The sequence below is a fragment of the Zootoca vivipara genome, chromosome 2, assembly GCF_965207765.1.
Source record: "Zootoca vivipara chromosome 2, rZooViv2.hap1.1, whole genome shotgun sequence".
Taxonomy (NCBI): domain Eukaryota; kingdom Metazoa; phylum Chordata; class Lepidosauria; order Squamata; family Lacertidae; genus Zootoca; species Zootoca vivipara.
The window spans coordinates 14,122,611-14,149,684 of NC_142584.1; the positions used below are offsets into that span (position 1 = coordinate 14,122,611).

Sequence of the window (27,074 nt, forward strand, 5' to 3'; positions counted from 1 at the left end):
AAATAAGTGGTCCTTTTATTAGCAGCCGTACCTTCCAGATAACCTTCTGGATAGTCCACGTTCCCATGTTTTACATCAGGGCTTGATCACCGCAATCTCTGCTCATGTACATTGTAATTTGCTGCATCAGAAAGGGTATGATTCGGGTAGCTCTTTATACAGAGTGGCAGTTGCCCACAGGTGACCTAGCCCTTGATAAACTGAATTAATTTCCCACACTGCAGGTGTCCCTGTAAGTAGCAGAGTCTCAACAAAAATCCAGCAGCTGCTCAATACTCTGAAGCGACCCAAGAGGCCACCTCTGAAGGAGTTTTTTGTGGATGATTTTGAAGAAATTGTTGAAGGTATTTGGATATGCCAATGGGCTGGTTGCAATTCACATAAAACTTTGTCTGTCTTGTTCTTTTGCTTGGTTTTGCTTTTCTTCTTTTGATGACTGTTAAGCTCCAGTAGTTAAGGGAGAATCCTCTTCCTTCTATCTGTGCCTTCCTTTTATGAGGTTTCCAGATCAATATGGATTAGAAAACAAATGTGCTGTTGTATCTTAGCCTCTTATATAGAAAAGCTCAAGAGTTCCATCTAGCTCCTCCTGGTCATATGCTTTTTCTGCAACTGTACACAAGGGGAACCTCATGCATAACCTTCCAAGCCCCACATCGTCAGGGGTTGTGGGGCTGGAGGCAAACAGTGGGTGGAACAGCATATTGGAGAGCCTCTGTACACTAGATTTTTGCACACACATGCACACACACTCCAGATACATAATGGCATCATCACAATTGAAGGACCTATTCAGACAGGCATAAGCACTCCAGGGTGCAGAGCACAGATAGCAAGGGAAAGGAAGCAAAGTCCCAAGAACTGGATAGGGGCACCTGGAGGGTCATATTCGGCCCATAGGCCGGAGGTTCCCCTCCTCTGGAGTAGGCAGAGAGCTACTCTGTCAAGCCCACAGGTTTTCTTAAAGAGAAAAGGGGGGGGAGATGAGCTCTTCTTGCTTAAAACAGGGTGCACCAGCTTCTCCCAAATTCTTGTAGTCCAACAATCTGTAAGGCAGCTCCTATCATCCCAGATTGTTGGCTGTGTCGGCAGGAACTTGTGCAAGTTGTTGGGGGTCCAACAACATTCCGGAGTCGGGAAGGTCTGGGAATATACCATGCCATCATTGGGTATATATGCCAAATCAGTCTTTGTATTGCAAGAGGGATGGGAGAGCAACACTTGGCATAGCATGTCCCGCCCCCGCCCCCCCATTTGTTTTGTTGTCTCTTCTGCCTCCCCTCCCACACCCATCCCCTTTTCAAATCAGGTGGTCACACTTGACACTTTGTCAGAAATGCTGGTGCCCAAGAAAAAAAGGATGGAATTGGGCCGCAGACATGGTGAGGGTAGCTCAAGCCTTAAATATGAGAACAGAGAAACCTGGGTTATTGCTGCTTCATTTATGCATCTTTAACTTCCACTCGGAAATTCTGTGCGGCATGTGTAACTCCCACTGAGAGACAGATGGCAAATAGTAAATTTGGATTGTTCCTCTGAGAGCTGGCCCAAGAGATTTTGTGGCCCACGCAGCTGCGTTGTGTGATCCAGGAGGTGTGCTCAGACTTCCTCATCAACATTGCAAGTGAGGTGCACCTCTCAGATTGCATGCTGCTCTCCTGGTGGCCCTAGTGGGGCTATTTACCCAAACAACGGCTTGGTGTTCCATGGTACATTTTTGTGCTAATGCTGACTCTTAAACAGCTATGTAGCAACTCCAGTATACGGCATTATCTATATACTACCCTCCTAGGCACTGTCACAGGGGCAAGTTGCTTTTGAGTTCTAACTATCTGAACCTAATTTCTCTCTCCTGGATTTAAATACCACCCTCCTTTTTTTAAGCCACAAATTTTCTCCTCCTGTAAATGGCTCTGTTCTCTTGACATTTTTTATTCTCTCCATCTGCTCTCTCTTTTGACCTGCTGCTCTTTACCTGTTGATTAACCTTTATCAAGTTACCACTTCAACTTTTCAAAACTCCATATACTGTACAAATCCTTGCTGGTCCACACTGTCCTGCTCTTTCTGCTATCAGTACCTGTTATCTCTGTCCTACTCTGTCTTTGGTGCCTTTTATTAAAGTCAAACGTAATCTTAGTTTGTTCATATTTGTCTTGGCTGACTGGCTGAGATTTTAGACTTTCTGCTCACATCTGTGTTGCATATTGTACCTAGCACACAGATTGATGCTACGTAATTGTATAGTAGCAGCAGCAGCAGTAATAGTAGGTTCTTGCCAAATGCAATTGAGTTAACATCTTCAGTTTCTGTGTTTGGAAATAACAGTTTTCCTGTCTCCTACTGGGCGGTATCTATCCTTAGCAACAAATAAGTTCAAATTGCTTCGACCTTTTAAAAGTGGATTTTGAAACAGCGATTTCCAAAATGGGGAAGAAAGGGGGAATTCTTTGCACCATGAATGCAGGGAGCTATAGACTTTGTTTAGCACCATTTAGTCCTCCATACACAGCTTGCTCCTTTCGTCAGTGGATTTAACACTTGATCTGGCGGCGTTTTCTTTGCAGTTCCACAGCCAGACCCAAACCAGCCCAAACCAGAGGGACGTCAGATGACGCCTGTGAAGGGAGAACCCTTGGGAGTAGTTTGCAACTGGCCTCCTGCTTTAGAAGCCGCTCTGCAACGCTGGGGGACGACGCAGGCCAAATGCCCTTGTTTGACAGCCCTGGATGTTACTGGGAAGCCAGTCTACACACTGACATATGGTGAGAATCTTTATAGAGTCTTGTTAGCATATACACTTTACCATAGTGGGGTTTTTTTAAGGCACGTGGGTCATTGTGGTTTGCCTGCCTTGACTTGGCACATAAGCTGTTTTGTTAGAAAAGCAGTACTTTGGCAATCCTACATTGATTCTGCACTGGCTAAGATACAGGATACAGATATTTTCCAGCAATAATAATAGACGTGTGTCAGGAGCGGGCGGGCGGGGGGGGAGAGAGATGCTGCACCTGCTACTGCCGTGACTGATGTGAAACATCATTGCTTTTTCTCTGCGTTCCAGGCAAGCTGTGGAGCAGAAGTCTGAAGCTGGCCTATACACTGTTGAATAAATTGGGCACCAAAAATGAGCCTGTCTTGAAGCCTGGAGACAGAGTAAGAAGCCTTAACAAACGGTTTATAGCTCCCCTTGTGAAAAACGAATGGGGGTGGGGCATGAATGTATGTGCCTCTTCCCCTTTAAATGTTTTTTAAAAATACTTCTTTAAAAAAATTGCAGCACATGAATTAATTTTGCAGTCATCTGCAGCCTATTTTGTGCTTTGCAGTGTAACGGTCCAAGCTTGACTGCTGTCCGTCCTACCTTCTCTAACTTAATAATTTCTGTGAATCGCAGGTAGCCCTTGTTTATCCCAACAATGATCCTGTCATGTTCATGGTGGCGTTCTATGGCTGCTTGCTAGCTGAAGTCATCCCAGTGCCGATAGAGGTACCTCTAACCCGAAAGGTAACGTTGATGGAACTTAGGGGAGTGATAGGATGTGGGATGAGAACCAAGTCAGGCTGTCGGCCTTGGATGCATTTAGACTTTGCAGCTTCCAGTTCTAGAGATCCTGTCTTTCACAGCTATTGCACATCCAGGCTGATATTTCAAAATGCTGGTGTTCTGTCATGCCTCCCTCTTCCGTCGAGCACATGGATCTCACCTCTCCCTCGGCCAGTACCCTGGGCCTTATTCTCACCAGGGCTCAGCACCTGCATTTTAGAGAACGTTATTTAAACAGCAACAATGGGGAGCTTTTTTTGTTATTTTTTGTTATACAGACATCAGAACTATAAGACAGTATATCTGTTCCAGAGGGGAAAGTGATACCTCGACATCCGAATGACTCAACTTCCGAAGGTTTCGACTTCCGAAGTCGGCAAACCTGGAAGTCTTGTTGCCGCGCGTGCGTTCTGCGCCTGCACAGAAGCAGCGTGCACGGTCCGTGCATGCGCAGAAGCGCAAAATCGCGCTTCGCGCATGCACAGAACAGGCTCTTTGACAACCGAAGACTTTGACTTACAAAGAGCGCCACGGAACGGATCATCTTCGTAAGTCGAGGTGCCACTGTATAAGGCAACAAGATGGTAGCATTTTGAATTCGCTTCCCCAAACAGATACGTGTATTAACAAGATCTGACATTGTTTTCAAGACTTTTTGGGCATAGTTTTGTATAAGTGCCTATCGGAGGTAACTTGAGAAACAGCTCTGATCGAAATCAGATTCAGTATAGATTTTCTGGCCAGTTTGTGTCCTGAGCACTGCTGAGAATAGGTCCTGGTGTTCTCACAGAGTCCGTGTGTCACGTAAAGGTCACCACTACCCTTACCATAATTGGAATAACACGCCATGGTAAGGTATTAAGAGTGTCTTTCAAGAGACAGCTTGGCAAAGAGCATGGTGTGAGAAATGGTAATGAGGTGGTAACCTAGCCTGGTAATGCTATGGGTCTCCTAGGGGCATCTCTTTGATTTGTGGTCTCAATATGACAACTGCCATAACAACCTGCATTTGAAAATGGATTCGCCCCAGGGCCCCCCCCCCCCGGCTCTATATGCTCAGTAAACCAGCTTGTCCATTTCAGTGCTTTCTTCCCTCGCTTCTGTTGTGTTGCAGGGGATTCTCTGATCATCTGCTCATTCCATCTCTTTCCAGCCTAGTAAATTTCCCTTCTGTTAAGGGATACTGGGATTGAAAAAGGAGGGGTAGCTTCTTACCAATATGCTGTTTATATATTATTATTATTAATATTATTTATGTGTGTGATTTCTGTTTGGCCTTTTTTGTATGGAAATGCCATGTGTTCAGTCCATTTTTTAACAAATTAAGTTAACAAATAAAGACAAGTAGCTTTATTTTAACAAATAAAGTTTGAGTGCAATATGGATTTTTATATGTAGCCTGCTATCCTCTTGGGGTAGTTTTTTAAATAAAAAAATCTGTAGAATTTTGGGGCAAATAAGATGGAATGCAGGCCTGGCAATGTTCTGTATCCAGTCCTGCAGGTTATCCTGCCGTGTATTTCACACACACACACACACACACACACACACACACACCGCTGTCTGGACCATTTAGGAACCTGTCCCACTGATGATTTCAAACTGTGACTATGAGCTCATCTGCAGAGGTCCCTTCCTTTCGCTTCTCACGTGGTAGTCTTGCCAATCTAATGCTTCCCCCTCCCCCTGTGGCTGGAGGAGAAAAGACCTGTTTGAGATTGTGTGGGCAACAGTTGCCTACATTTCAGAAGCTAGTGGTGAGGGAATTGAGAAACTGACTTCAGGACCCTGCAAGTAAAATATAACCAGGCAGAGGGCCTTCTCGGTAGTGGAGATAAAGAATTACACAACTTTTAGCAGACATCTGAAGGCAGCCCTCTATTGTGGGGTTTTTAATGCTTGATGTTTTTAGATATGCTGTAAGCTGTCCAGAGTGGCTCAGGAAACCTAGCCAGATGGGCGGGGTATAGATAACGAAAATATTATTATTAACATGAATTATACAAATATGCTTGTTTAATTTCTGCTGGTGGCGGAATTCAGCTTTTCTTGGAGCAGAAATTTCTCTCTTTAGCACAGAGTTAAGCACAACTCTGGCTATTACTTGGGTCAGCCTTCAACAACCTGTTGCCCTCCAGCTGTGGTGACTAAAGCTAACAGGAGTTGTAGTCCAAAAATTGTAGTCTGGAGGGCACCAGGTTGGGGAAGGCTGACTTTTCCCTGGAACGCTGTTTCCCAAGTTTCAAGTTTACTTCCATTCATGGACTTTTCAGCACAGGATGAATGCCATGTCTTCCACATTCATAGTTGCCACCCATCTTACTTCAGATCATCACCACTCCCTGTGTTTTTCCATTGTGTGCAATGCCTGCTTCCCCTTGCTGTCACTGTAGTGGTTGTCATTTGAGTTTCAAACCACTGATGGATGAATCTGAATGTCTGTAGTTCCCTCAGTGTTGTCCATAATGTTACCATCCAGTTACCAAACCATTACCGACGTTTAGGAGTTTGGTAAGGGTAAAGCTGGCCTTTTCTCTCTCTTTTACCCCATCTGCAAATCACAGTGATTCCCTTTTCCCTCCCACAGGATGCTGGTGGCCAGCAAATTGGCTTTCTTCTAGGCAGCTGTGGCATTGCTTTGGCTCTCACTACTGAGGTTTGCTTAAAGGGCCTCCCCAAAACACAGAATGGAGAAATTGTGCAGTTCAAAGGTTAGTTGTTAGTTTTATATGGAACAATCATTGTGGGTGGCATTTTATCAATCGGGAAATGAGAAAGGTGCATGTGCACTCATGACGAGTGATCAGTGTCAAACATGACATTCCTATTTTGCAGCAGACTTGTTCATAAATTTAGGTTCCCTGGCTGTAGTTACTGACATGTAAGTGATAAAGCAAGCCCTCAATTACCCATCACTCCAGGTTGGCAGAAATAGGGCTTGCAGCCAGTTTTCAGAAGAACCAGGCAACTCCACCCCCTATCCCTGCTACCTGAGATATTTGGGGTTACTAGTAACTGGAATGGAGGCTGCTTTCATGAAAAGCATGTGCTCTATTACTGAGCCACCGCCCCTGGTGCTTTTTACAATGGGAATGGGTTGCTAGGAGCACAACATTACTTCATGGTCATTGCTGGTTTACAGGGCAATCCAATTCTCTTATTGAATGACGAAGCTGTAAATGGCTTGAATATTACATACTTAAGCATTGCTGCATCCACTAATCATGGCCTCTATGTGGTTACATATGAAAAGCACACATTTTGCTTGTTTTGCCATGATAATGCATTTGGGGAAGCTACCAGTGCAGAACAGCTTCAGAACATGTAATTGTGGACCAAATAATTCATGCATGATCTTAATTTGCATACATGGAGATCTTCTGTATGTCAGAATAATATTCTGAATGAAGCGGCTTTAACTCTCTGCCTCTTTACATGTCTCTTTATGATCCCCACAAGCCTAAACCCAGATAAACTTTTCATAAATATTAGAAACCTTGTATTTCTGGGGAGGTGGGGAAGAAAACTTGTTTAATAATAATAATAATAATAATAATAATAATAATAATAATAATAATAATATTTATTTATACCCCGCCCATCTGGCTGGGTTTCCCCAGCCACTCTGGGCGGCTTCCAACTGAATATTAAAAACAGTACAGCATCAAACATTAAAAACTTCCCTAAACAGGGCCGCCTTCAGTTGTCTTCTAAAAGTAAAATAGTTACTTATTGCCTTGACATCTGCTGGGAGGGCGTTCCACAGGGCGGGTGCCACTCCCGAGAAGGCCCTCTGTCTGGTTCCCTCTAACCTCGCAATGGGGGAACCACCAGAAGCCCCTCGGTGCTGGATCTCAGTGTCTGGGCTGAATGGTGGGGGTGGAGACGCTCCTTCAGGTATAGAGGACCGAGGCCGTTTAGGGCTTTAAAGGTCAGTACCAACACTTTGAATTGTGCTCGGAAACGTACTGGGAGCCAATGCAGGTCTTTCAAGACTGGTGTTATATGGTCTCGGCGGCTGCTCCCAGTCACCAGTCTAGCATTCTGGAGTAATTGTAGTTTCCGGGTCACCTTCAAAGGTAGCCCCACATAGAGCACATTGCAGTAGTCCAAGCGAGAGATAACTAGAGCATGCACCACTCTGGCGAGACAGTCTGCAGGCAGGTAGGGTCTCAGCCTGCGTACCAGATGGAGCTGGTAGACAGCCGCCCTGGACACAGAATTAACCTGTGCCTCCATGGACAGCTGTGAGTCCAAAATGACTCCCAGGCTGCGCACCTGTTCCTTCAGGGGCACAGTTACCCCATTCAAGACCAGGGAGTCCTCCACACCTGCCCGCCTCCTGTCCCCCAAAAACAGTACTTCTGTCTTGTCAGGATTCAACTTCAATCCGTTAGCCTCCATCCTGTTTAAGGGCTTTGTGAGGCTTGCAGCATTGCAGCAGGTTCCTCTGGGGGAGCCAGATTGTGTTATTTGCAATGTGAATGCATCAAAAAATAATTGCAACCTAGAAGTCACTTTTTTACCTTTTGGTTTTAGGTTGGCCTAGGCTCAAGTGGGTTGTAACAGATTCCAAGTACCTCTCCAAGTCACCAAAGGACTGGCAACCCAACATTTCAAACGCGGGGACTGAGCCAGCTTACATTGAGGTATGTAGCGAGCAAAACTTAACAAAACAGTATATGCTGCCTTGTAATATCTTTGAACTTGTAATATCTTTAGGGTGTTTCATGTGTCTTTGCGCCTTGCTGCCAAAACCTCATGTCTTCCTAATGTGCCCTTCTCTTCAGAAGTTGTGGTTTAAGCATCTTTGTGAACTGGCACAATTATAAATTGAGGACGCAATTTACATGGAAGTTCTTCTTCCAGTGCCCTTTGTTCTTCTCAAGCGGATCTTTTTTTACGTTAAGAGTAGCAGAAGCTTCTGCCATAAGAGTTTGTGGTGGGGTGGGTGATCTGTAGTCTTCCAGACACTGGACTACATTTCCCATCATCCCTTAGTATTGGCCATGCTAGCTGGGGTTAATGGGAGTTGGAGTCCCAGCAACTTCTTGAGGGCCACAGGTTCCTTATCCCTGGTTTATGGGAATACTTTGGGAGTTCTAAAGCTCATTTCAAATGGTCTGTTACCTTTGTTGGTGAGTCTTTTCCCACTTTATTTTGAGAGAGAAAGAGAACAGGAATAGCATAGGTAGGGCAGGGCTTTCAAACCTGGGTCTCCAGCTGTTTTCTGGATTACAGTTTCCATCTTCCCTGACCACTGGTCCTGCTAACTAGGGATGATGGGAATTGTAATCCAAAAACAGCTGGAGACCCAAGTTTGGGAAACTGGCATATGGCAACAAATTCAGGCTTGTATTTTTTTTTCTCATTCTACTCTATTTTGCTCGCTTATGCATACCCATATTCTGCCTTGCATGCAAACACACATGCATATCCATGGGGAAGAGTAAAGGGCTTTCTGCCTTCGGCATTATGAATGGTTAAGGCAAATATAACAGCACTTTGATCCCTGAATTGTTGACATTTGTGCGCTTTTCTCAGTACAAGACCAGCAAGGAGGGGAGTGTGATGGGTGTGACCGTGTCACGGATTGCTATGCTTGCTCATTGCCAGGCTTTGTCTCAGGCCTGCAACTACTCTGAAGGTGAGTGCTGTCCTGCCTGGCTGCGTTATGACAGAGGGAGTCATGTCCTAGTGGACAGCTCTCTCCAGAGAACTGTGAACCCAGTCCTGTTGTAAAGTGGTAGACCAGGCATCCCCAAACTTCGGCCCTCCAGATGTTTTGGACTACAATTCCCATCATCCCTGACCACTGGTCCTCTTAGCTAGGGATCATGGGAGTTGTAGGCCAAAACATCTGGAGGGCCGCAGTTTGGGGGTGCCTGTGGTAGACTTTAGGAGTTATGCACTACACCCATTAAATCAAAGTGATTGTTTGCAAACGGTGCACCAGTTCACACTGCTAGACGCTTCAGTGTGATAAAGGTTTCATTGCCCAGCCACATTGAGAGAGACTTGGATGTATGTCTCGTAAGCTAATGGTGTTATTTCATATTGAGATAGCTGCTATCTCCTGTATATACAGTTTGGTTCACTGATGTGTTTCTCTGTACAAAATCATATAGTTTCTTAAATTTTAATCATTGTATTAAAGCATTTATGTGCCACTCTGCATTGAAAATTCTAGGCCATTTTACAGCAATATACCCACATATATCAGCTGGTAGAGCATGGGACCGTTAATCTCAGGGTCGTGGGTTTGAGTCTCACACTGGGCAAAAGATTCCTGCCTTGTTGGGGGTTGAACTAGATGACCCTCATGGTCCCTTCCGAATCTACAATTCTTTGATTCTATGAAATTATTGCAAGGAGCAGCTTGACTTTGTAAACTGATCCCTAGTAGCTTTTACATGCAAAGGAGAAGGATGTTGCGATTTATTTTCATTTTTAAAAATTCAGTAACATTCCTTTCACCAGGCATTTTCTTAGCTTCCCTAAGTGCTCAGTACACATCGCCAGTGGCCTTTCGTCAGCTTTCCTCTGAATACCACTTGTTTGGAAATCACAAGTGGGGAGAGTGCTGTGCTCAGGTCTTACTTTCAGGCTTTCTGCAGTCTTCTGGTTGGCCACTGTGAGAACAGGATCCTGCAATAGATGGGCCTTCAGATAAACCAAAACAGAGCATTCATAGCAGTTTATTTACAGGCATCTTAATCTGCCCTGTTGGGCTCTTGAAGCAGCCAATACCAATAATCACTGCAATAAAATAGAATAAAACAATTAAAATAGCGTTCCATTCCCCCCCCCAACAGCAATACAAATCTGTTTAAGTGTGTGTGTGTAGAAAGTGTTGTTGGTACATTACTTGTTAGAGAAATGCTTGGCATTATCAACGGAGATTTATTTTCCTGTTAAGAAGTTTGTTGCAAGCATCTGAGGGGAGAGATTTTGGTTTTTCATGGCAAGTCTGAGAAGTGGCCAGTATAATATGATTATTCATTGAACCCTGGAGTAGACTTTGTGTTTGTTTAGCAGAAAAGAAAGTTGCACCTCAGGAAGCAAAATTTCAGACAAGTTAAGTGTTAACATTTCTGTTGCAGGTGAAACCATAGTGAACGTCCTGGATTTCAAGAAAGATGCAGGCTTGTGGCATAGCATGCTAACAGTGAGTCAACATTTTAAGAGGATGATCTGCAGAAACTTTACTGTGACTTCTTTTCGTAGGTTTCAGAGGCATGCAGTTATTGGACATGGGGGGCTAGGCTAGTCCCCTAAATGCTCCCCCTGGCACCTCCTTCCCAAAGCCTGGGAAGCTTCTGCCCGGCTTAGGGAGGGAAGCGGGACGCTCATGCCCACAACATCACCCTCGCTCTTGAAAGTTGGTGCGTCTAGCCCTAACTGTTCCCCTATGAAAAAATTCACCCCGCGCCGCAGCTCGGCTTAGTCTTAAAGGTGGAAGGACCACTGAAGAATGGTATGACTGCAATCCCACTGTGGAATGTGAAGTGTAGCATGTCAGCATTATCTTAAAATCCTATGAATTAGCATTTTCACTTAGATTTATTGGATTGGATTCATTGTGGTTATAGAGGAAACACCTTTTTATGTGCATGGAAACCACACATTTTTGCCAATGGTTGGTTTTTACAGTATATGATTTGCGCCTGGGTTATTCTCTGTGTATACGTGTGCAAAATCGACTCTCTTTCTGCCTTTCAGAGTGTAATGAACAAGCTGCACACCGTCAGTGTGCCCTACTCGGTGATGAAAACCTGCCCTCTTTCCTGGGTACAGAGGGTTCACACTCACAAAGGTGGGCATTGAAAGGCAGTTGCCCAGTAGACTTGTCATGAAATTCTACTCAATATGATCCAGAGCAGAACAATGTATAGTTAGCAGAGTAAAAACTTAAAACACGTTGCAGGATTCCCAAAAAATAGACCAGAGGCGATTGTATTTTATCCAGCAGAGCTTTGCTGCTACTGAAGACAAATGAGCATAATGGTCACTATTCAAATACATTCAGGACTGGCACTTTCCATAAGAAATCCAGTTGCAGCAGACTTAACTTAAACTTACAATAACTTATTATAAGACTAAACCTTAACACTACAGTATATGCAGAACACCACACCAGAAGGGAGAGAGAGAGAAAGAGAGAGTGAAACCTAGGCTCCTTCTGGCCTATTATTATAGTCAGCATTACCTTGACTGAAAGAGATAGAATCAGTTCAAGCCAGCTGTACCCAACTCCTCTGAAGGAATAACCTAAACATCATGAACCTCCTGTTTGTTTATTTCACACAGAGAAAAGCTTCCCGAACCCTCTTGAATTAAGTAGAATAGGAAAGATCTCTACACATCAGATCAATACTTTCTGTACTAAGAAATGCAAACAGACCCCCTCCCCCAATTTATTAGGTGCAGGAAGTATTGTTATGCAAAGCACCTGTAAAAAAACATATCTCACCCCTATGTTCAGTTAGGTCTTCAGTCCTGTTCTCATGCCCAATATGGAAGCTGAATGGGATGCAGAGAAGATGCTAAAGGGATGTGTGACTCTTGACTGTTACTGGGAACATAGCCTCAGGCTACATGGTTCTACTACTTTCTCATTGGGGGTCTTGGAGAGCTGGTATCTTCTCACCCTGCAGTCTTAGCATTTGTTTTACCAAAGGGATCTACCTCCTAAGTCCGCCTGGCGCTTTGCATGAGAGGACTACCCCTTGCAACACCATCGTAGTACCCTTAATTTGTCCTTCAGATCTCTGAGAATATCCTTGTGGCTTTTACTAAAGGAGCAGCAAGTAAGCCTCCACTTTGGTGCACTGACTTTCTCTAATTCTCTGGGTTGCAGCTAAGGTAGCTTTGGTGAAGTGTCGAGATTTGCACTGGGCCATGATGGCTCACCGGGACCAAAGAGATGTCAGCTTAAATTCCCTGCGGATGCTGATTGTAACAGATGGTGCTAACCCCTGTGAGTATCTACGTGGGCCCTGTTTTCCTGCCATAGTGCCTGCATACTTAGCAGGTTTTCCTCCAACAGTCTTCAGAATTGTGCTCATTGAAGATAACTTACTGACATACTTGGCAGTAGAGCATTGAAAAGTGTGTGCACACATGGATGCATGTAAGATTTATTCCCAAGTATGGGATTGCAGCCTAAGGCTATATACACTTATTTGGCTGCATGCACTAAGGTTTTGTGTGTGATCATTTATGGAACGGGCAGCCGGATACAATACAATGGAAGTGAGTGTTCCACAGGGGGCAAAGCATTGAATAAAATCTTTGCTACAGGAGGAAATGTAACTTAAAATTTTGATGAGCTATGCGAGAGAGGGGACAATTCAGTAATTCTTTGTTTTATATTTCATGGTGCTTCAACAGGAAATTAGTTTAAACTATTTTTTTCTATATTTTCAAATTAGAAGAATAGAGAGCAAAGCTGTGTGTGTGTGTGTGTGTGTGTGTGTGTGGAGAACTTTACCCTGCACTGTTTGCATTTGTTGCAATTTATTTTGTAGAATAGAGGTAAATAAAAGGATTGCTTCACTGTATTTTTTGCAATCTATGTAATTCATTGTATATTTTGCAATTCATTCAAACAGTTCAAATGATGATTGTCTTAGGGAACAGTGAGGTGCCAAATCTAAACAGATTCTGGAGCTGCTCTTATAAGAGGAGTTGAATTTCGGTTTTAGTTTTGCTTAAATATTCTAGCTTGGCGCTGCCTGATTTTGTGGGACAGGTAGCAGCACTAAAACCAAATCTCATAATAAAGAGTAAAGTTGTTCTGTACACAAGGAATACTTTTGCAAAATCATTTTAGATACAGTCGAATGGCAGTAGTCAGATAAGGGTAACACTTGCTTTTTGTCTCCTCCTAAGCATGTAATAACTTGAGTTATACTTGCAAAGTTAAAGAAAAAGAAATGGAATTAAAACACTTGGATATATTCTGGCAGACATGGTACTGGGGTCTACTTCAAGGCAACCTCTAGAGAAATGGCCAAAGACTTTGCAGAAGTCCTATGAGAAGTGTATATTTAAAAGAGGACAACAGTCATTTCTGTCGGGGGGGGGGTCACCCCCCTCCATTAACAGGCAGCTAGAGGTTGAGACCTGAGCATCTTTAAATTGCTCACAGGGGATGACACAAAGGGTCTTTGAAAGAAATGAGCAACAGGGTGCTGCTCCTCCTCTTGGGGGCTTAATTGAGTGTCTGGCCAGATGGTGTTAGCAAGCAGTACAATTTGAATGCAATTAGCACTTCTGGATCAGATGGAGGGAGAATGCATTGGGAAGATCCACCTTAATCTTCTGGGTGTGGTGGGGGAGCACTTAAACCTTGTAATTGTCTTCTTTCACAAATGATTTCAGATTCACAAGGAGTCTGCACAGAGGTTCTAACAGTCCTAGGGATCATTGTGAAGTGCTTTGTACAGTTAGAATTAACATCAGTTCCCGCAATTCCTTTTTAAGGGTTGGATGCTCAGAGAGCTTTGAAAGGATGGTGGAGGTTCTTCTGGCCTTATAAATAGCATAATGTGGGCATTGCAGTTTTATTGTTATTATATGCTTAAGGGTGCCTTCTGGCCCCACTACTATTCAACTTTTATTTAAATAACTTAGTACCAGTAACTGCATTAAATGATTTAGAATTCCATCCACCGAAGCTCGCAAACCGGCACATCTTGGTCTTACTATATGCCGATGAGGCAGTAATCTTATCCAGAACCCCTATTGGACTCAAACGGGCACTAAGGAAGCTTGCTAAATACTGCGAAACCGAACGCCTCAAAATCAATTACCAAAAAACCAAGATAATAGCCTTTGGGGGAAAACAAAGCTCAGAAGCTGGGAACGTCAAGGCCACAAATTAGAACAAATTACAAATTACAAATGGAAAAAAACGCAAACTGCATCCTCAAATTTTTCAGAACACAAGGGGTTTTTTTCGTTCCTGCGGCCCTTAAGCTATTCAAGGCCAAAACGCTGGCCCAGCTCCTGGGTCCGCCCTCCTCTTCCTTCTCTCCCTTGGAGCACATACAATCCAAATTTCTCAGAGCTCTCCTACATGTTTCAAATGCATGGGTCAGACTTGAAACGGGAATGATGAGAGTGGAAGCTTTAATCTGCCTATCATCAATCTACAAATGTCTGACTTTAAATCTGCTCCCCCGAGGAATAGCTCCATTGATCCTCTGTGACCAGTTCCAGTCCGGCTGGCAGTTAGCAGTCTTGAACACTCTCCAGAAAATGGGCTTTGCTCCCCAAGCCCTTCTATGTTTGGGATTGGGCCAAGCAAAAGCCACGGTCAGACAAAGACTCATAGATATTGAGAGACAACAGGACTGCTCAAGATGCCCTGAATATAAAATTGGAGAAATCGAGAGATCCATAGCCGCTCCGGCAACCTACCTCTCCTTTCTCTTATCAAAAAACACAAGAAGGGCAGCCAGAAGCGCAGCCTTGCCCACGCTTGTTTTGGAAGGATCCCATATGCTCAAAGACTCTACGCCTGCCCTTTGAGGGAAATAGGAAGCCCAGAGCACCTTTTCTACAGATGCCCCTTCTATGAAGAGGCACGGAGGGAGATCCTGGACCCCATACAGGCGAAGTCAGTAGGCCTCCCAGAAAAGCAAATATATGACCAGTGCCTGCTAGGCAAAGACCAGAAGATAACTAGGACAGTTGCCCGATTCTGTGTCCAGATATGCAGACACAGAATAACCAGCCGTCTGAACATTCCAAAATACGGTTCCCCGAGCAATCTAGGCCCAGTCCTCTGCGGCAGTTTTTTAAGTTTTAAGTTTTAAGTACTCCCATGCGCATTGCATTTACAAATATCAATTTTATTGTTGTATAAAGTGTCACATATATGTTATGTTCCTTGGAACTGTTCTTCCAAAGGGATTCTTATAAGAGCTGGTCTTTGACCGTAATAAAGTATTCTATTCTATTATATGCTTTTATCCAGCCTTTTTGTGTACTTCATCTGCAGACAGGCCTCCTGCAAATTATAATATGCCTGGGGCTCCAGAACTATATTACGGCACAGTAATTAAGTGAGGAAGTCTGATTTTAGAAAGAGGCACTCTATTATAGCACTCAGACATGTCTGCAGTGCATTAAATCTTTAGGAAATATTATTACATTTAGGGATCATATAAATTGTAGACATTATGGCTTTCCTAAAGCAGCCTTTGTGTTTCTGTTAGCAGGCCCTGTTCACAGTTTAAAATGTTAATGATTGCCTTCCAGGGTCTGTGTCCTCTTGCGATGCTTTCCTAAGCTTGTTCCAGAGTCATGGGCTTAAACCAGAGGCAATATGTCCTTGCGCGACATCTCCTGAAGCAATGACTGTGGCAATTCGGAGGTAGGTGATGTCTGATTTTCCCAACCACCCTCTTTTGTGTTTTAAAGAGATGCCACCAATTTACAAATACTTCAAGCTTGTTTCTTATCTGGGGCATCTGAAACGAAATTCAGCAAGTGGTGGTAATCTCTATGGCCATCCATCCATTTGGACATATTGGCCTTGGTGAAAACTCTGGAGGGGCATATATAGGTATCCCAGTTCTGATGGGGAACAAAGGCGACTAATTTAAATATTTTACTGTTTTTGTAATTTATTACACGTTTCCACACACACACACACACACACACACAAAATTATTATTTGTCTTTAATGCTTGCCTTACACTGTGCTGGAAGAAACAGAGCTTAACTATTTTAGTATTAAACAAATAACTTTAAAAACTTCACAAGTTTTTTTTCATTCTGCTATTATCTAATATATGTATTCTTTTTGTTCAAATATGAAAATACACAAATCAGTTTCAGTTTTGATCCTAGAATATGATTTCATACTCTTGAGGCATTGTTGTGCAGTCTTTGGATTATTGATTTTTTTTGTAGCTGTTGGAAAACAAACCTAATAATTCTAAATGGCGTTTAAGGCTTTCTTTTTATCTGTTGATGAGAAGCATGAATTATGTCTATCTCTCATTGGGTTCATATAGAAATTTATTCACATTCAAATATATCAGGAGGTTGAGAATCCATTAGAACTAGGCTTCTACTCCGCTGAATGTACATAGACTCGGTGACCACCTATCTTTGGATAAAGTTCCTGGTTCGGTGTTGGGCAGACTTTAGTCTTATCAGATCCATTTTTATTTTTATTTTGCCAGAACCCCAGGATCTAACAACCAGAGCCATGTACATAAGAGATGTAGTTAAAATTAAAGAGCAGGAGTCCTCTGAGCACATTATGAGCCTAAAGATCTTGTTTTCAGTACCAGAAATGAATTGAGTGGACAGCAATTTCACACACACACACACACACACACACACACACACACACACACTCAGTTAACCCAAACTTGCTTTGTTTCAGCAGCCTAATTTAAGGTGGAAAATGTGCCTTTTCCTTGTTATCGTTGTTGAACAGCAGGAAATCAGAGTGCCTTGCCAATCTACTGCAAATCAGCTAGACATCTACCAGGAGACCTAAACCTACCTTCTGCCCACCCTCCCTGGATCACTTCAGATAATACGGGGACTTTTAAAATATCCTTACATGAAGTGACCCAAGTAATATACCTAAAGATTGGTAGCCATGGGTTTCATTGTGTGTTGGAACGCCTTCAGAAAACCCAGATCTAGTGGGGCTCCCTGTCATTCAGCAATTAGAAAAAAGCTAGTTATCAGAAGGTTCCCTAAATTGGAGTGGAGAACATTTTGCAGTCCAAGGGGACCATTCCTTTGTGGGGAACCTTCCTAACAGTGATGTGTGGGGCCAGAGGGGAAAATGGGCAGAACAATGAATGTGTGTCCTAGTTTTGTACCAGTAGGCCACATTCCAGCCACACGAAAGTCAGAGGTTCCTTCACATGCATACACATCTCCCTCGTGGCAAGCCAGAGGCATTATAATTCTTCGTGGGTACAGTCCAGCCACGTAAAAGTGCTTGGGAAGGACGTGGAGCACGTGAGGGTGCCAAGGGCCAAATAGAGAGGTCAAGAGGGCCACATTTATATACATACCCAAGCGTGAAGTTCCCCATCCTGCTAAAATGATCGGTAGGAAGCCAGCAGTGCCCTTCATATTGTGCTGTAGTATATTAATGCCTCTTGTCTTTCTAGACCTGGTGTCCCTGGGGCACCCTTGCCTGGAAGAGCCATCTTATCAATGAATGGGTTGAGTTATAGTGTCATACGTGTGAACACAGAAGATAAGAACTCTGCTCTCACTGTGCAGGATGTTGGTCATGTGATGCCAGGAGGTGAGGATCATGGTGTGGTGGAAGGGGAGAGTACATGGCCCCGCTCTGAAATGTTTCAGACTTTCTCTGTTTGGGCTCCTCCCTCTCTCATATATCACCTAACAATAGCTATCCTTTCAGGCTGCAGCAGAGGTTTGTTTGTTCCTCTTTCCCCTGAACTGTTTTAAAATCCAGCTGGCCATTGTAAAAATTAAAAAGTAGCTTTAAGAATTGGTGTCTGGGTGTGTTTGTTTTTCTCTTCCCTCCTCCTCACTTTTTCCTCTCGTGTTGCATCCTTTAGGTTTTAAATTTGTGGGAAGGGGCTGCCTTATTTTTACCGATAATATGTAAGCACTTTGGGAGGTTATTTGGCTGAAGAGCAAGGTAAAAATGCTTCAAATAAATAATGGGAGTCGGGCAGCCATGTTGTCTGCCACAAAAGCTGCTTTGCTCTTGCAGTAGCCTCAGCTGCTATGTAATCCTTTGCTGTTGCACCCTTAAAATCCTCTGGGTACTGCTAACAGACCTTTTCATCTGATGGTTATTCAAATTGTTTGGGCTTATTCTGCCCACTCAAAAAGAAAATGGGTATTGCGTTCCTCTAATCCTTTTGCTTCTTAAGGCTCACATTTCTTGTGGCCAATCCACCTTTAAAGCATGTGCTTGGAAAGGTCTCAGTAGCGCAATTTAGCTTTGTGGTAGCATTTCCCTTGAAATTACGTATTCCATTTTAGGGAAACTGCTGTCTGTGCCCATATCACCCCGTGCATCTAATTTTCTGCAGTCCCCATCTCCCATCCCATCCTCTCCTGTGCTTAGAAATGAACTTGCGGCTAGTTAGAAACCAACAAAAATACAATGTAAAGGAGCTTCTACTGGGATGACTATCGATTGACATGCTGGAAGCACAAGCTGTGAAAGAAAGAAAGAAAAGTCTAGATTAGGTTTTGCCCATTAAAGTTAAGTGTTTGATAACTTGAACACGTTAAACAAGGAGACAGACAAAAATAGGACTGTAGCTGCTCTAAGCATAGCAGTTGATTCTTAAAAGGTGTACTTGGGTCCCAAGCTTGGTTCTGTTCCATTTCCTCTCTTATATTTCTATCGAATGAGTTTATCTCCGAGACTGAACGGGAGGTTCCTTAATGGCATTTGATTTGTTCTAGGGATGATGTGCATAGTGAAGCCTGATGGGCCTCCTCAGCTCTGCAAGACAGATGAGATTGGCGAAATCTGTGTTAGCTCCAGAACAGGAGGAATGATGTATTATGGGCTGGCTGGAGTTACTAAAAGCACATTTGAGGTATGTAATTCTGCATTCTGACTTTAAATGGACCGTGCTCTGAGTTAGCAGAGGGTTTGTTTGGACTTTTCACAGCTTGCTCTCTTTTTTTGAGATAGTGGATGGGAAAGGAAAAGGGAATCTTTCCGTGTTTAATTTTTATAATATTTATTAAGCATTCATATTGTGCTTGCAAGTACAGTAATACCTCCGCAATCATCTGCCTTGTCTAGCATCCACTTCAGCGAACGTCCGTGGCAAACCCGGAAGTACCGGAACAGGTTACTTCCGGGTTTGCCGCATGCGCAGAAGTGCTAAATTGTGCTTCGCGCATGTGCAGAAGCGCAAACCGCTCCGCTCGCATGCACACATGTGACACTTGGCTCTGTGTCCTTTTTGGCTAGCAGCTGGGGCTCCGGAACGGATCCCGGTCGCAAAACAAGGTATGACTGTAATAAAAACTCTTCTTTGTATATATTCTTAACAATCCCTATGGCGACCAGTAGGGTAGGTCAGTATGCTCCCCATACCACAGATTTGCAAGGAGTGGTGGAGCTTTGGCTGACAGAGTGGCTTTCCTTAAGCCACCTATGAGCTCATGGTTGAGGTGAGACTTCAACCGAGGACTTTCTGCGCTGAACATATGTTCTTAACAGCTGACTATACAAGCTTAATTAAACACTGTCTCAAATTTAGCACTATGTGGGAGTATCTGTACCAAAAGTTGAACCATCTACAATTAGCCACTGAAAGACTAGAAATCTGTTTTTGTGGCACCATGATAGGAAACGATGAATGTAGGAGATCACAGATGCCACACTTGAATAAATAATTCTGCTCATTTCTCTTAGAGTTGAGAGCTTTAGGCTTTCCGGAGATCCAAGCAGACTGCATTCACTCACCTTGCTTTGGAAGCTGAAAGGCTGAATATGGGAGGCTGTGGAAAAGCAATTGTGTTTCTTAATCTGTACACCTCTTTAGCTGAGACTTCCTATGCATAGCAAAGATGCACAAGCCTTTGGCTTTGTATTTGTTCCGCAGTGTGACATTACTAAGTCAGTTCTGCAGTCTGGAGTTATAAGAATCTGGATGCTCACTTTTTAAAAGCAAGTTTCCAGTTACCATGGTGGCTGAGAAATTTGGGATGTTATTGGTTATAAAGGGGGAGGATTCAGAATAGAACTGCGGAGGGCTTGGAGGCGATCGGGGTGTGTGATTTATTTTCCAGCACAGCTTGCGCACATGCACTCACTGTTTCATACACAGAACCTCCCTATCCTGTAGACGAGAGTCTGTTATTGCCTGCTGTGCTAGCTGTATTGTCCTTCCTTCATTTCCGCCAAGTTAATCCTTGTCAGTTTCCTCTGAAAACGTAGATATTGTGAGTGCAATTTTGTTGTGCTCAAAATAAATTGAGGTAACTCGCGGGAGGAAAGGTTGGTGCACGCATCACCTTGATAGCAGTGAATACTGCACTAGAGAGAAGCAACAAGATGCTTCTGAGCATCACAGCAGCAGATCATGCCCTGGTTTCCAATCTTGTTAAGCCTACTAGTAAAACTGTCTTGCGCCTGTCAGTGAGAGTCAGCGTTCCTTGTTTTGTGCTTTCTGGGTTTGCACTCTGTTCCAATTAATGTCAGTGCCTGGGTTATGTAAGCAAAGCATGTTCCAGGGGGAAAGGATTGATTTTTTTTTTTACCCTGGGCTACTTCCATCTGGAAAGGGCTCTTGCTGTATTGCAATGGGGATAAATTGTGCTTCTTCCTGTACAGAAATGATGTCCCCTGATGTCCTTCCTTTTCTTCTTTCAGGTCATCCCTCTGAATTCCACTGGCTCTCCTGTGGGCGATGTACCATTTGTGCGCTCTGGTTTGCTAGGTTTCGTGGGACCTGTACGTTCACCTGCATTCATTGCACTTTTCCTTCTTTCTTTTACATTCATATCCCGCCTTTCCTCCTAGGAGCTTAAGGGGAGCTTCTCCCCTTTCACATTTTACCCTCACAGCAACAACCCTTTGGGGTAGATTATGCTGAGAGACAATGACTGGCCCAAGGTCTCCCAGCGAGCTACAAAGCTGAATGGGGACTTGAACCCTGTCTCCTAGGTTCTAGTGCAACACCCTGAATCACTACACCACACTGGATCTCACAGTAGGCAGTCATTGGGCCAGGATGTACCCAAGCCTGTGCAAAGAAAAGTATTTAAAACAAAAGCAAAACGCTCCTGAATCCCTCTGTGATGCCTCCCCCCCCCCTTATAGATATATCCTATTATATATATTTGGCAACTTATTTTGAAAGAGGCAAGCATTTATCATATAACTATAATTTGTTAGAAATTTGCTTCACAACTTTTGGTGCCTAGGATACAGTGTTTGCTCCTTCATTGTTAAAGTTAGAGACACACTTCACTCTTGCTTTAATCACCCACCCACCTACCTCCTCTATATATATATATATATATATATATATATATATATATATATATATATGTTGTTAGTTTTCGGAACAATAAACAGACAGACATTCTCACTGCAGCCAGGAGAGATCCCCATTAATACTGCTTCCTGGCATCCTGCCTTTCGCTATGCCCAGAGTAGGACTGAGCTGCAGTTTCTAGGCAGTGGCAATGCTTCTGAAGTTCCTCCAAGTTTATCATCTGCAGCACGGGCTGCATTTGGGAATCTTGGTGCAGCCTTACTTCTATATTTCTCGTGTGTTAGCAGAGAGAGACGAGAAAAATGTTGCATGGGGTCTCCCTTTTCCCGTGAGCATAGAGTGGTGACATGTTGGCTTAATTTACGTACTTGTGTGGCATAATAATATGCCCTAGCCCACACTTTAGGACCCAGTGGCTTAGATGCTACAATTATTACACCACCACCCCCCGCTACCTGATTTGCACTCCAGTTTTTATGGATAGTTTAGAATCATCCACCCAAATTTCCTTTCTTTCAGTATCTTCTCATATTTTACAGTTGTTGTTTTTCAGTCACTAATTAACAGGTTGAGATGGAAACCTAAGTTTAGACTTCAGGTTGGGTGGTTTTCTGTGGTCTTTTCCATAATAAAAGGTCTGATTTAAATGGTCATAATTTTCTTTTGTGGTCTCTTGTAAGATGCATGTATGTTACCTGGTGGTTTAAATACATGAAAGAAAAGAATTAACAAAATAGCAGAAGGGGAAGCAGTTGGTGATCATGGGGAGAAGGATTGTGTTTGCTGATGCCTTTCCCCCCCCCCCCCCCCGCTCTCCACCATACAGGGCAGCTTGGTATTCGTCGTTGGAAAAATAGATGGGATGCTCATTGTTAGTGGACGCAGACATAATGCTGATGACATTGTGGCCACTGGACTGGCTGTTGAATCTATAAAGACGGTTTACAGAGGAAGGCAAGTCTGCATCTCCATAAAAAAATAACAAACTGGGGAATTATGGGTGTTGTTTACTAGTGTTCTTTTGAACATTGTTTACTAGTGTTCTTTTGAACATGGTTCCAAAATTACAGGAGAACGTCAAGTGTTGTTGTTCCCTCCCCCTATGCCTTCAAATCCAGGAAATCTCAGGGCAATCTTTTAATAGCAGCAGACTTTTCCATTTTAAAGGTAGGGGAGATGGCACCTGTTTAATTATCTGATGGTGCTAAAAAGTTGCATATTATACAGGCATGTCTGTCGATGGTGTCTAATGGATCCCTCTCACAAGGAATGATCACCATTTTTCTTCTAAAATTCATTATCCAGTGGCATGTAATTAGAGACACACACAAATGCAGAACTTTTTTGCTACGAAAGTTGACACTCCCTTGTTATGCAGTATGGATTTTGTTTTATGAGGGCAGAGGATGGTGACACAAAACATGGTGAAAGTCCTTGAGATATTTGCATTTGCTTCCCATTGTTCCTTTCCTCTTGTTTCATGCCTTTTTGCCATGATGCTGCTTATATCCTTTGCCAACTTATACCACCTCTGCCAACCCAGTTACTTTTCCTACGCTAAGGACCGTTGAGCATACTACATGGTGGGGAAAAGCCAAAGTGATCACTGATAGGTAGCGGCAACACACATCCTGGTTCTCAGTAATGAATGTAACTGTAGGGTGCTTGTGTTTTCAAACATCTGTTTATCTCAGTCCCTTTTAGATGTACACTTAAACATGCAATGTATGAAGCAGCCCCTTTTTCCTCCTTAATCCATTTCTTTTTTCTGGACCATCATTTATCCTCCTCCTAATTGCACTGTTTAATTTCACTTTGCCTTCTCCTCACCACTCCTTTCTTAAAACCTACCACTGTTCACCTTTGCTTGTTAGGTCTATTGAGCAGTAATAAACTGTTCATACAGAAGAGACTTGGAAGTTGACTGCTACCCTACCCCTACCCCCCAATCCCACCCTGCCAGTATTGTCAGTATAAATTATTCCAGCATGGATGATACCCACTGGCCAGTGAGATGTCTGAAATCGCCTTGAATTTTGTTTAATTATCATCTTTGCCCGCATTCCATGGTAATCAGTATTGTAGGCTGTCATGCGCTTGTTATAAACACTTTCTGCCATAAATTTTGCAGATGTTCCAGATTTGGGTCATTGCACAGTGGAGGGAATAGTGAGGAGGACGGGGAGCTGTAAAGTGTGTGTGACTGTAGGATGGAATTTCTGGTTGCCCTAAAAGGGGGTGGGGCGCTTTGTGGCCAGGCTCTGTGATATCTTTCAGCCTACCGTGTTCAGATATCACAGACTCTGCTGTTTCATTTTACAGACATGGTTACACCAGCAAAGAATGCATGCTACAGCACATCTTCTGTTCCTTTTTAGGATTGCGGTATTCTCTGTGACTGTGTTCTACGATGAGAGGATTGTGGTGGTGGCTGAACAACGGCCAGATGCTTCAGAAGAGGACAGTTTCCAGTGGATGAGCCGTGTGCTGCAGGTTAGAATGTCCCTGAGCTAAATTGGTCCCTCTCTCTTGATGGACTGGCATCCCATAGGAACAGAAGCAGCTAGTAGTGGCCCATGCTTTGCCAGACACACCGAGGAGTCTGTGGTTGGAGTTTCTAGATCAACAAAGTGGAATGCAATTGGTAGAGATGGCCAACTTCTGTATTCTTAAGTACCACTACATGTTTATTTTTACACAAAGCAGCCTCTTCTAAGGTGGCAAGAAGCAAAATAAATTCAGCATCACTCAGCAAAAAGTGATTCACATGTTCTTGGGTGCACACATGGAATTGATGATGATGATGATAATTGCCTATGTCACACCTATTACATATAGAAACAGAAACGGGTATAATATTAAAATGTAGGGTACCTCTTAGGCAAAGCATTTTATTGTAAATGGTTAAAATTTCATAAGGCCAACCAAAGGGAGCCCATGAGTAACAGCTGTTAAATCCAGCTTTCAGTATTTTTTAAAAAGCAGTTGTGTATATTTATTCAGAAGTGGATCTGTGTATATTTATTCAGAAGTGGATCTCATTGTCCAAAAAAAAGCTCAATACCAAGTAAATGTATACAATATAGGAGTGCATTTCTTTGTTTATTTTTATTTTGAATTATGGCAAAAGTGTGTGGGATTCAAAAACAAGGAGCGATGCAAGAAACAAACCCAAAGCCACACACATATCTTGTTTCTCTTACTGTTATTAACATATTTGCATAAGGTATCCCCTAAAGTCATTTTTAAAAGTAATCGTTTCAAAATAAGGGCAATACAACGTGAAGGTGTGTGTTTTTATTGAAAGGGAGAAATGTTTTCAATGCACCCAGGAGCTGAAGATCACTGAGTGTCCATGCACACAAGGTTAGCAATCCCTCCCCTATCCCACCTGTAAAGGGGAAAACATAATGTAGGCCTATTTCTTCAACCCCACACCTTATACCCCACTCCCCCCCAAAAAAGCTTTACTGTTTAATATGTTTTCATTGTAAATTAGGAGTGCAGAAAGCTTCCTGTGAGAATGTGGCCTGCCTTGATTTCTAACTGCCTGATAACTGACCGTTGTTTCTTAGCCCAATATCTTACTTGCAAAGTAGCAGTGACCATTAAGCTTGTGATATATTTACATTGTAGCTTTCAGTGATGGGTTTGCCAGCATCTCTTCTAGAGCTGCCAAGGTAATGAATTGAAGCGATTCACAATTAAGCTGCGCTGGAAAGTCATCCTCTTGCTTTCTTATTCCTAGGCGATCGACAGCATTCACCAAGTGGGAGTATATTGCCTCGCTCTTGTTCCAGCCAATACTTTGCCAAAAACTCCTCTGGGAGGGATCCATATATCTCAGACCAAACAACACTTCCTGGAGGGGTCACTGCACCCGTGTAACATTCTCATGTGCCCACACACATGTGTGACTAATCTGCCAAAACCCAGGCAAAAACAACCAGGTAATTGTGTGAGAAAACATGACATTCTTTTTTTAAAAAAATCCACACTAGCAACACAGTCCTATAAATGTTTATTCAGAAGTAAGCCTCGTTGAGTTCAATGGGACATATTTAGGAAGGTGTGTTTAGGTTAGGACTGCAGTCCAGTTTGGACTGGAAGCTTATTCTTGGTTGAAATGCCTTCACTGATATTGTTCATGAGAAAAGGAAGGCCTTATAACTTCTTTTCAAGAAAATTAACGGATGGAACTTTATTTGGGACAGAACACAGGGATGGGGTAGTGCCCCCCACCCACCAAAAAAAAAATCTCTATAATGAATACTCTGAAATGAAAACAATTTATTTTTCATGAAGTAATTAAAAGATCTCAGAAACCTGCTCTGCAGTAACCTGGAGCATGGCTTTCAGTGTGGCTGCATATTTTCTGTGCAGTAGTGTTCCTGTTGAGTACAACAGGCACTCATTATCTGCACTTTCTAGAAGAAATTGAAGATATTTTTGTTTTGGACAGGCTTTCCCAGAAGCATAAATGGGTCTTTGTCCTGAGTGTCTATTTTGCATTGTTTTAGGTTTTTTAAAAAACGTATCTGCTGTGGTTTCCTCCCCTATAAGGCTCAGTCTCGTGCCTTATTCTTTCGAATCCTCTTACCAGGGTGGTGCCTAATTTAGTTCCCTTCCTCCCATACTGCTTTTGTACACAACTGTGTGATTTTTGTCTCTTACCAAGTGTTTGCTGCTGCCAACAGGTGTCGGCCCCGCCTCTGTGATGGTGGGGAACCTGGTTGCAGGGAAGCGCATTGCACAGGCCTCTGGGAGAGACCTTGGACAGATAGAAGAGAATGATTTGGTGAGAAAGGTGAGCTTCTGTTGCATGCTATCCAGACTTGCTACCTGGATTGGAACCGGGCGATCCTATGCGCAGCTGCTTTCTTGTCAAAAAAGTAGTACAAAAGCCTTTGCAGGCTAGCGGCCAAAGTGGAAAACGGCATCACGGCGATGATTTGTATGCACATGCTTTTCTCCTGCCCATTAAATCTTAAAGAGTCAGGAGAGCCATTTATCACTCTGGTTTGCTCAGATGTAATTGCTGGTTTGCCTAGCCAGGTGGCTACAGGCCTAGTCTAAGTAGGGGTTGTATCCTCCAGCAGAGTGTGCTCTATCATTGAGAGGGGGGAGAGAATCCTAGAATCCTAGAATTGCAGAGTTGGAAAAAAAAACCCTGAGGATCCTCTAGTCCAACCCGCTGCAATGCAGGAATGTGCAGCTGTCCCATATGGGGATCGAACCTGCATAATTGGCATTACCAGCACCACACACTAACCAACTGAGCTATACAGAGTTTTACATAATTTTGGGAAGAGGGTTAGGATTAGAGATGGAAAGGCCTGGAAAAAATGGGGGGGGGGAACCAGATTTTTTTTTCCAAATGGAAAAAAACAGCTTTTGGGAAAAAAAACTGGAGGAAACCTGGTTCCCCCCCCAATTTTTCCAGGTTTTTTCCAGGCCTTCCCATCTCTAGTTACGATCATAACAGCTTTGACACGTGACACTTTTTTTCCAAACTCCATGCTCTCGCCACA

The 27,074-nt window shown here is 43.3% G+C and overlaps 1 protein-coding gene across 4 annotated transcripts in view; it reads left to right on the forward strand.

The window, feature by feature from the left end:
* Positions 1-27,074, forward strand: part of DIP2B (DIP2 acetate--CoA ligase B (putative)) — a 173,102-nt gene that overhangs the window by 127,009 nt on the left and 19,019 nt on the right. For all 4 annotated transcript variants that reach the window (XM_035103797.3, XM_035103799.3, XM_088661351.1 and 1 more), the window contains 18 exons: positions 225-344; positions 2,568-2,765; positions 3,065-3,156; positions 3,398-3,508; positions 6,135-6,258; positions 8,087-8,196; positions 9,092-9,194; positions 10,651-10,715; positions 11,270-11,363; positions 12,408-12,527; positions 15,818-15,932; positions 17,704-17,843; positions 18,989-19,125; positions 20,916-20,996; positions 22,370-22,497; positions 23,922-24,036; positions 25,292-25,493; positions 26,241-26,350. In XM_035103797.3, coding sequence (XP_034959688.2) covers positions 225-344; positions 2,568-2,765; positions 3,065-3,156; positions 3,398-3,508; positions 6,135-6,258; positions 8,087-8,196; positions 9,092-9,194; positions 10,651-10,715; positions 11,270-11,363; positions 12,408-12,527; positions 15,818-15,932; positions 17,704-17,843; positions 18,989-19,125; positions 20,916-20,996; positions 22,370-22,497; positions 23,922-24,036; positions 25,292-25,493; positions 26,241-26,350 — 2,165 coding nt within the window. The remainder of the gene's footprint in view (positions 1-224; positions 345-2,567; positions 2,766-3,064; positions 3,157-3,397; positions 3,509-6,134; positions 6,259-8,086; positions 8,197-9,091; positions 9,195-10,650; positions 10,716-11,269; positions 11,364-12,407; positions 12,528-15,817; positions 15,933-17,703; positions 17,844-18,988; positions 19,126-20,915; positions 20,997-22,369; positions 22,498-23,921; positions 24,037-25,291; positions 25,494-26,240; positions 26,351-27,074) is intronic.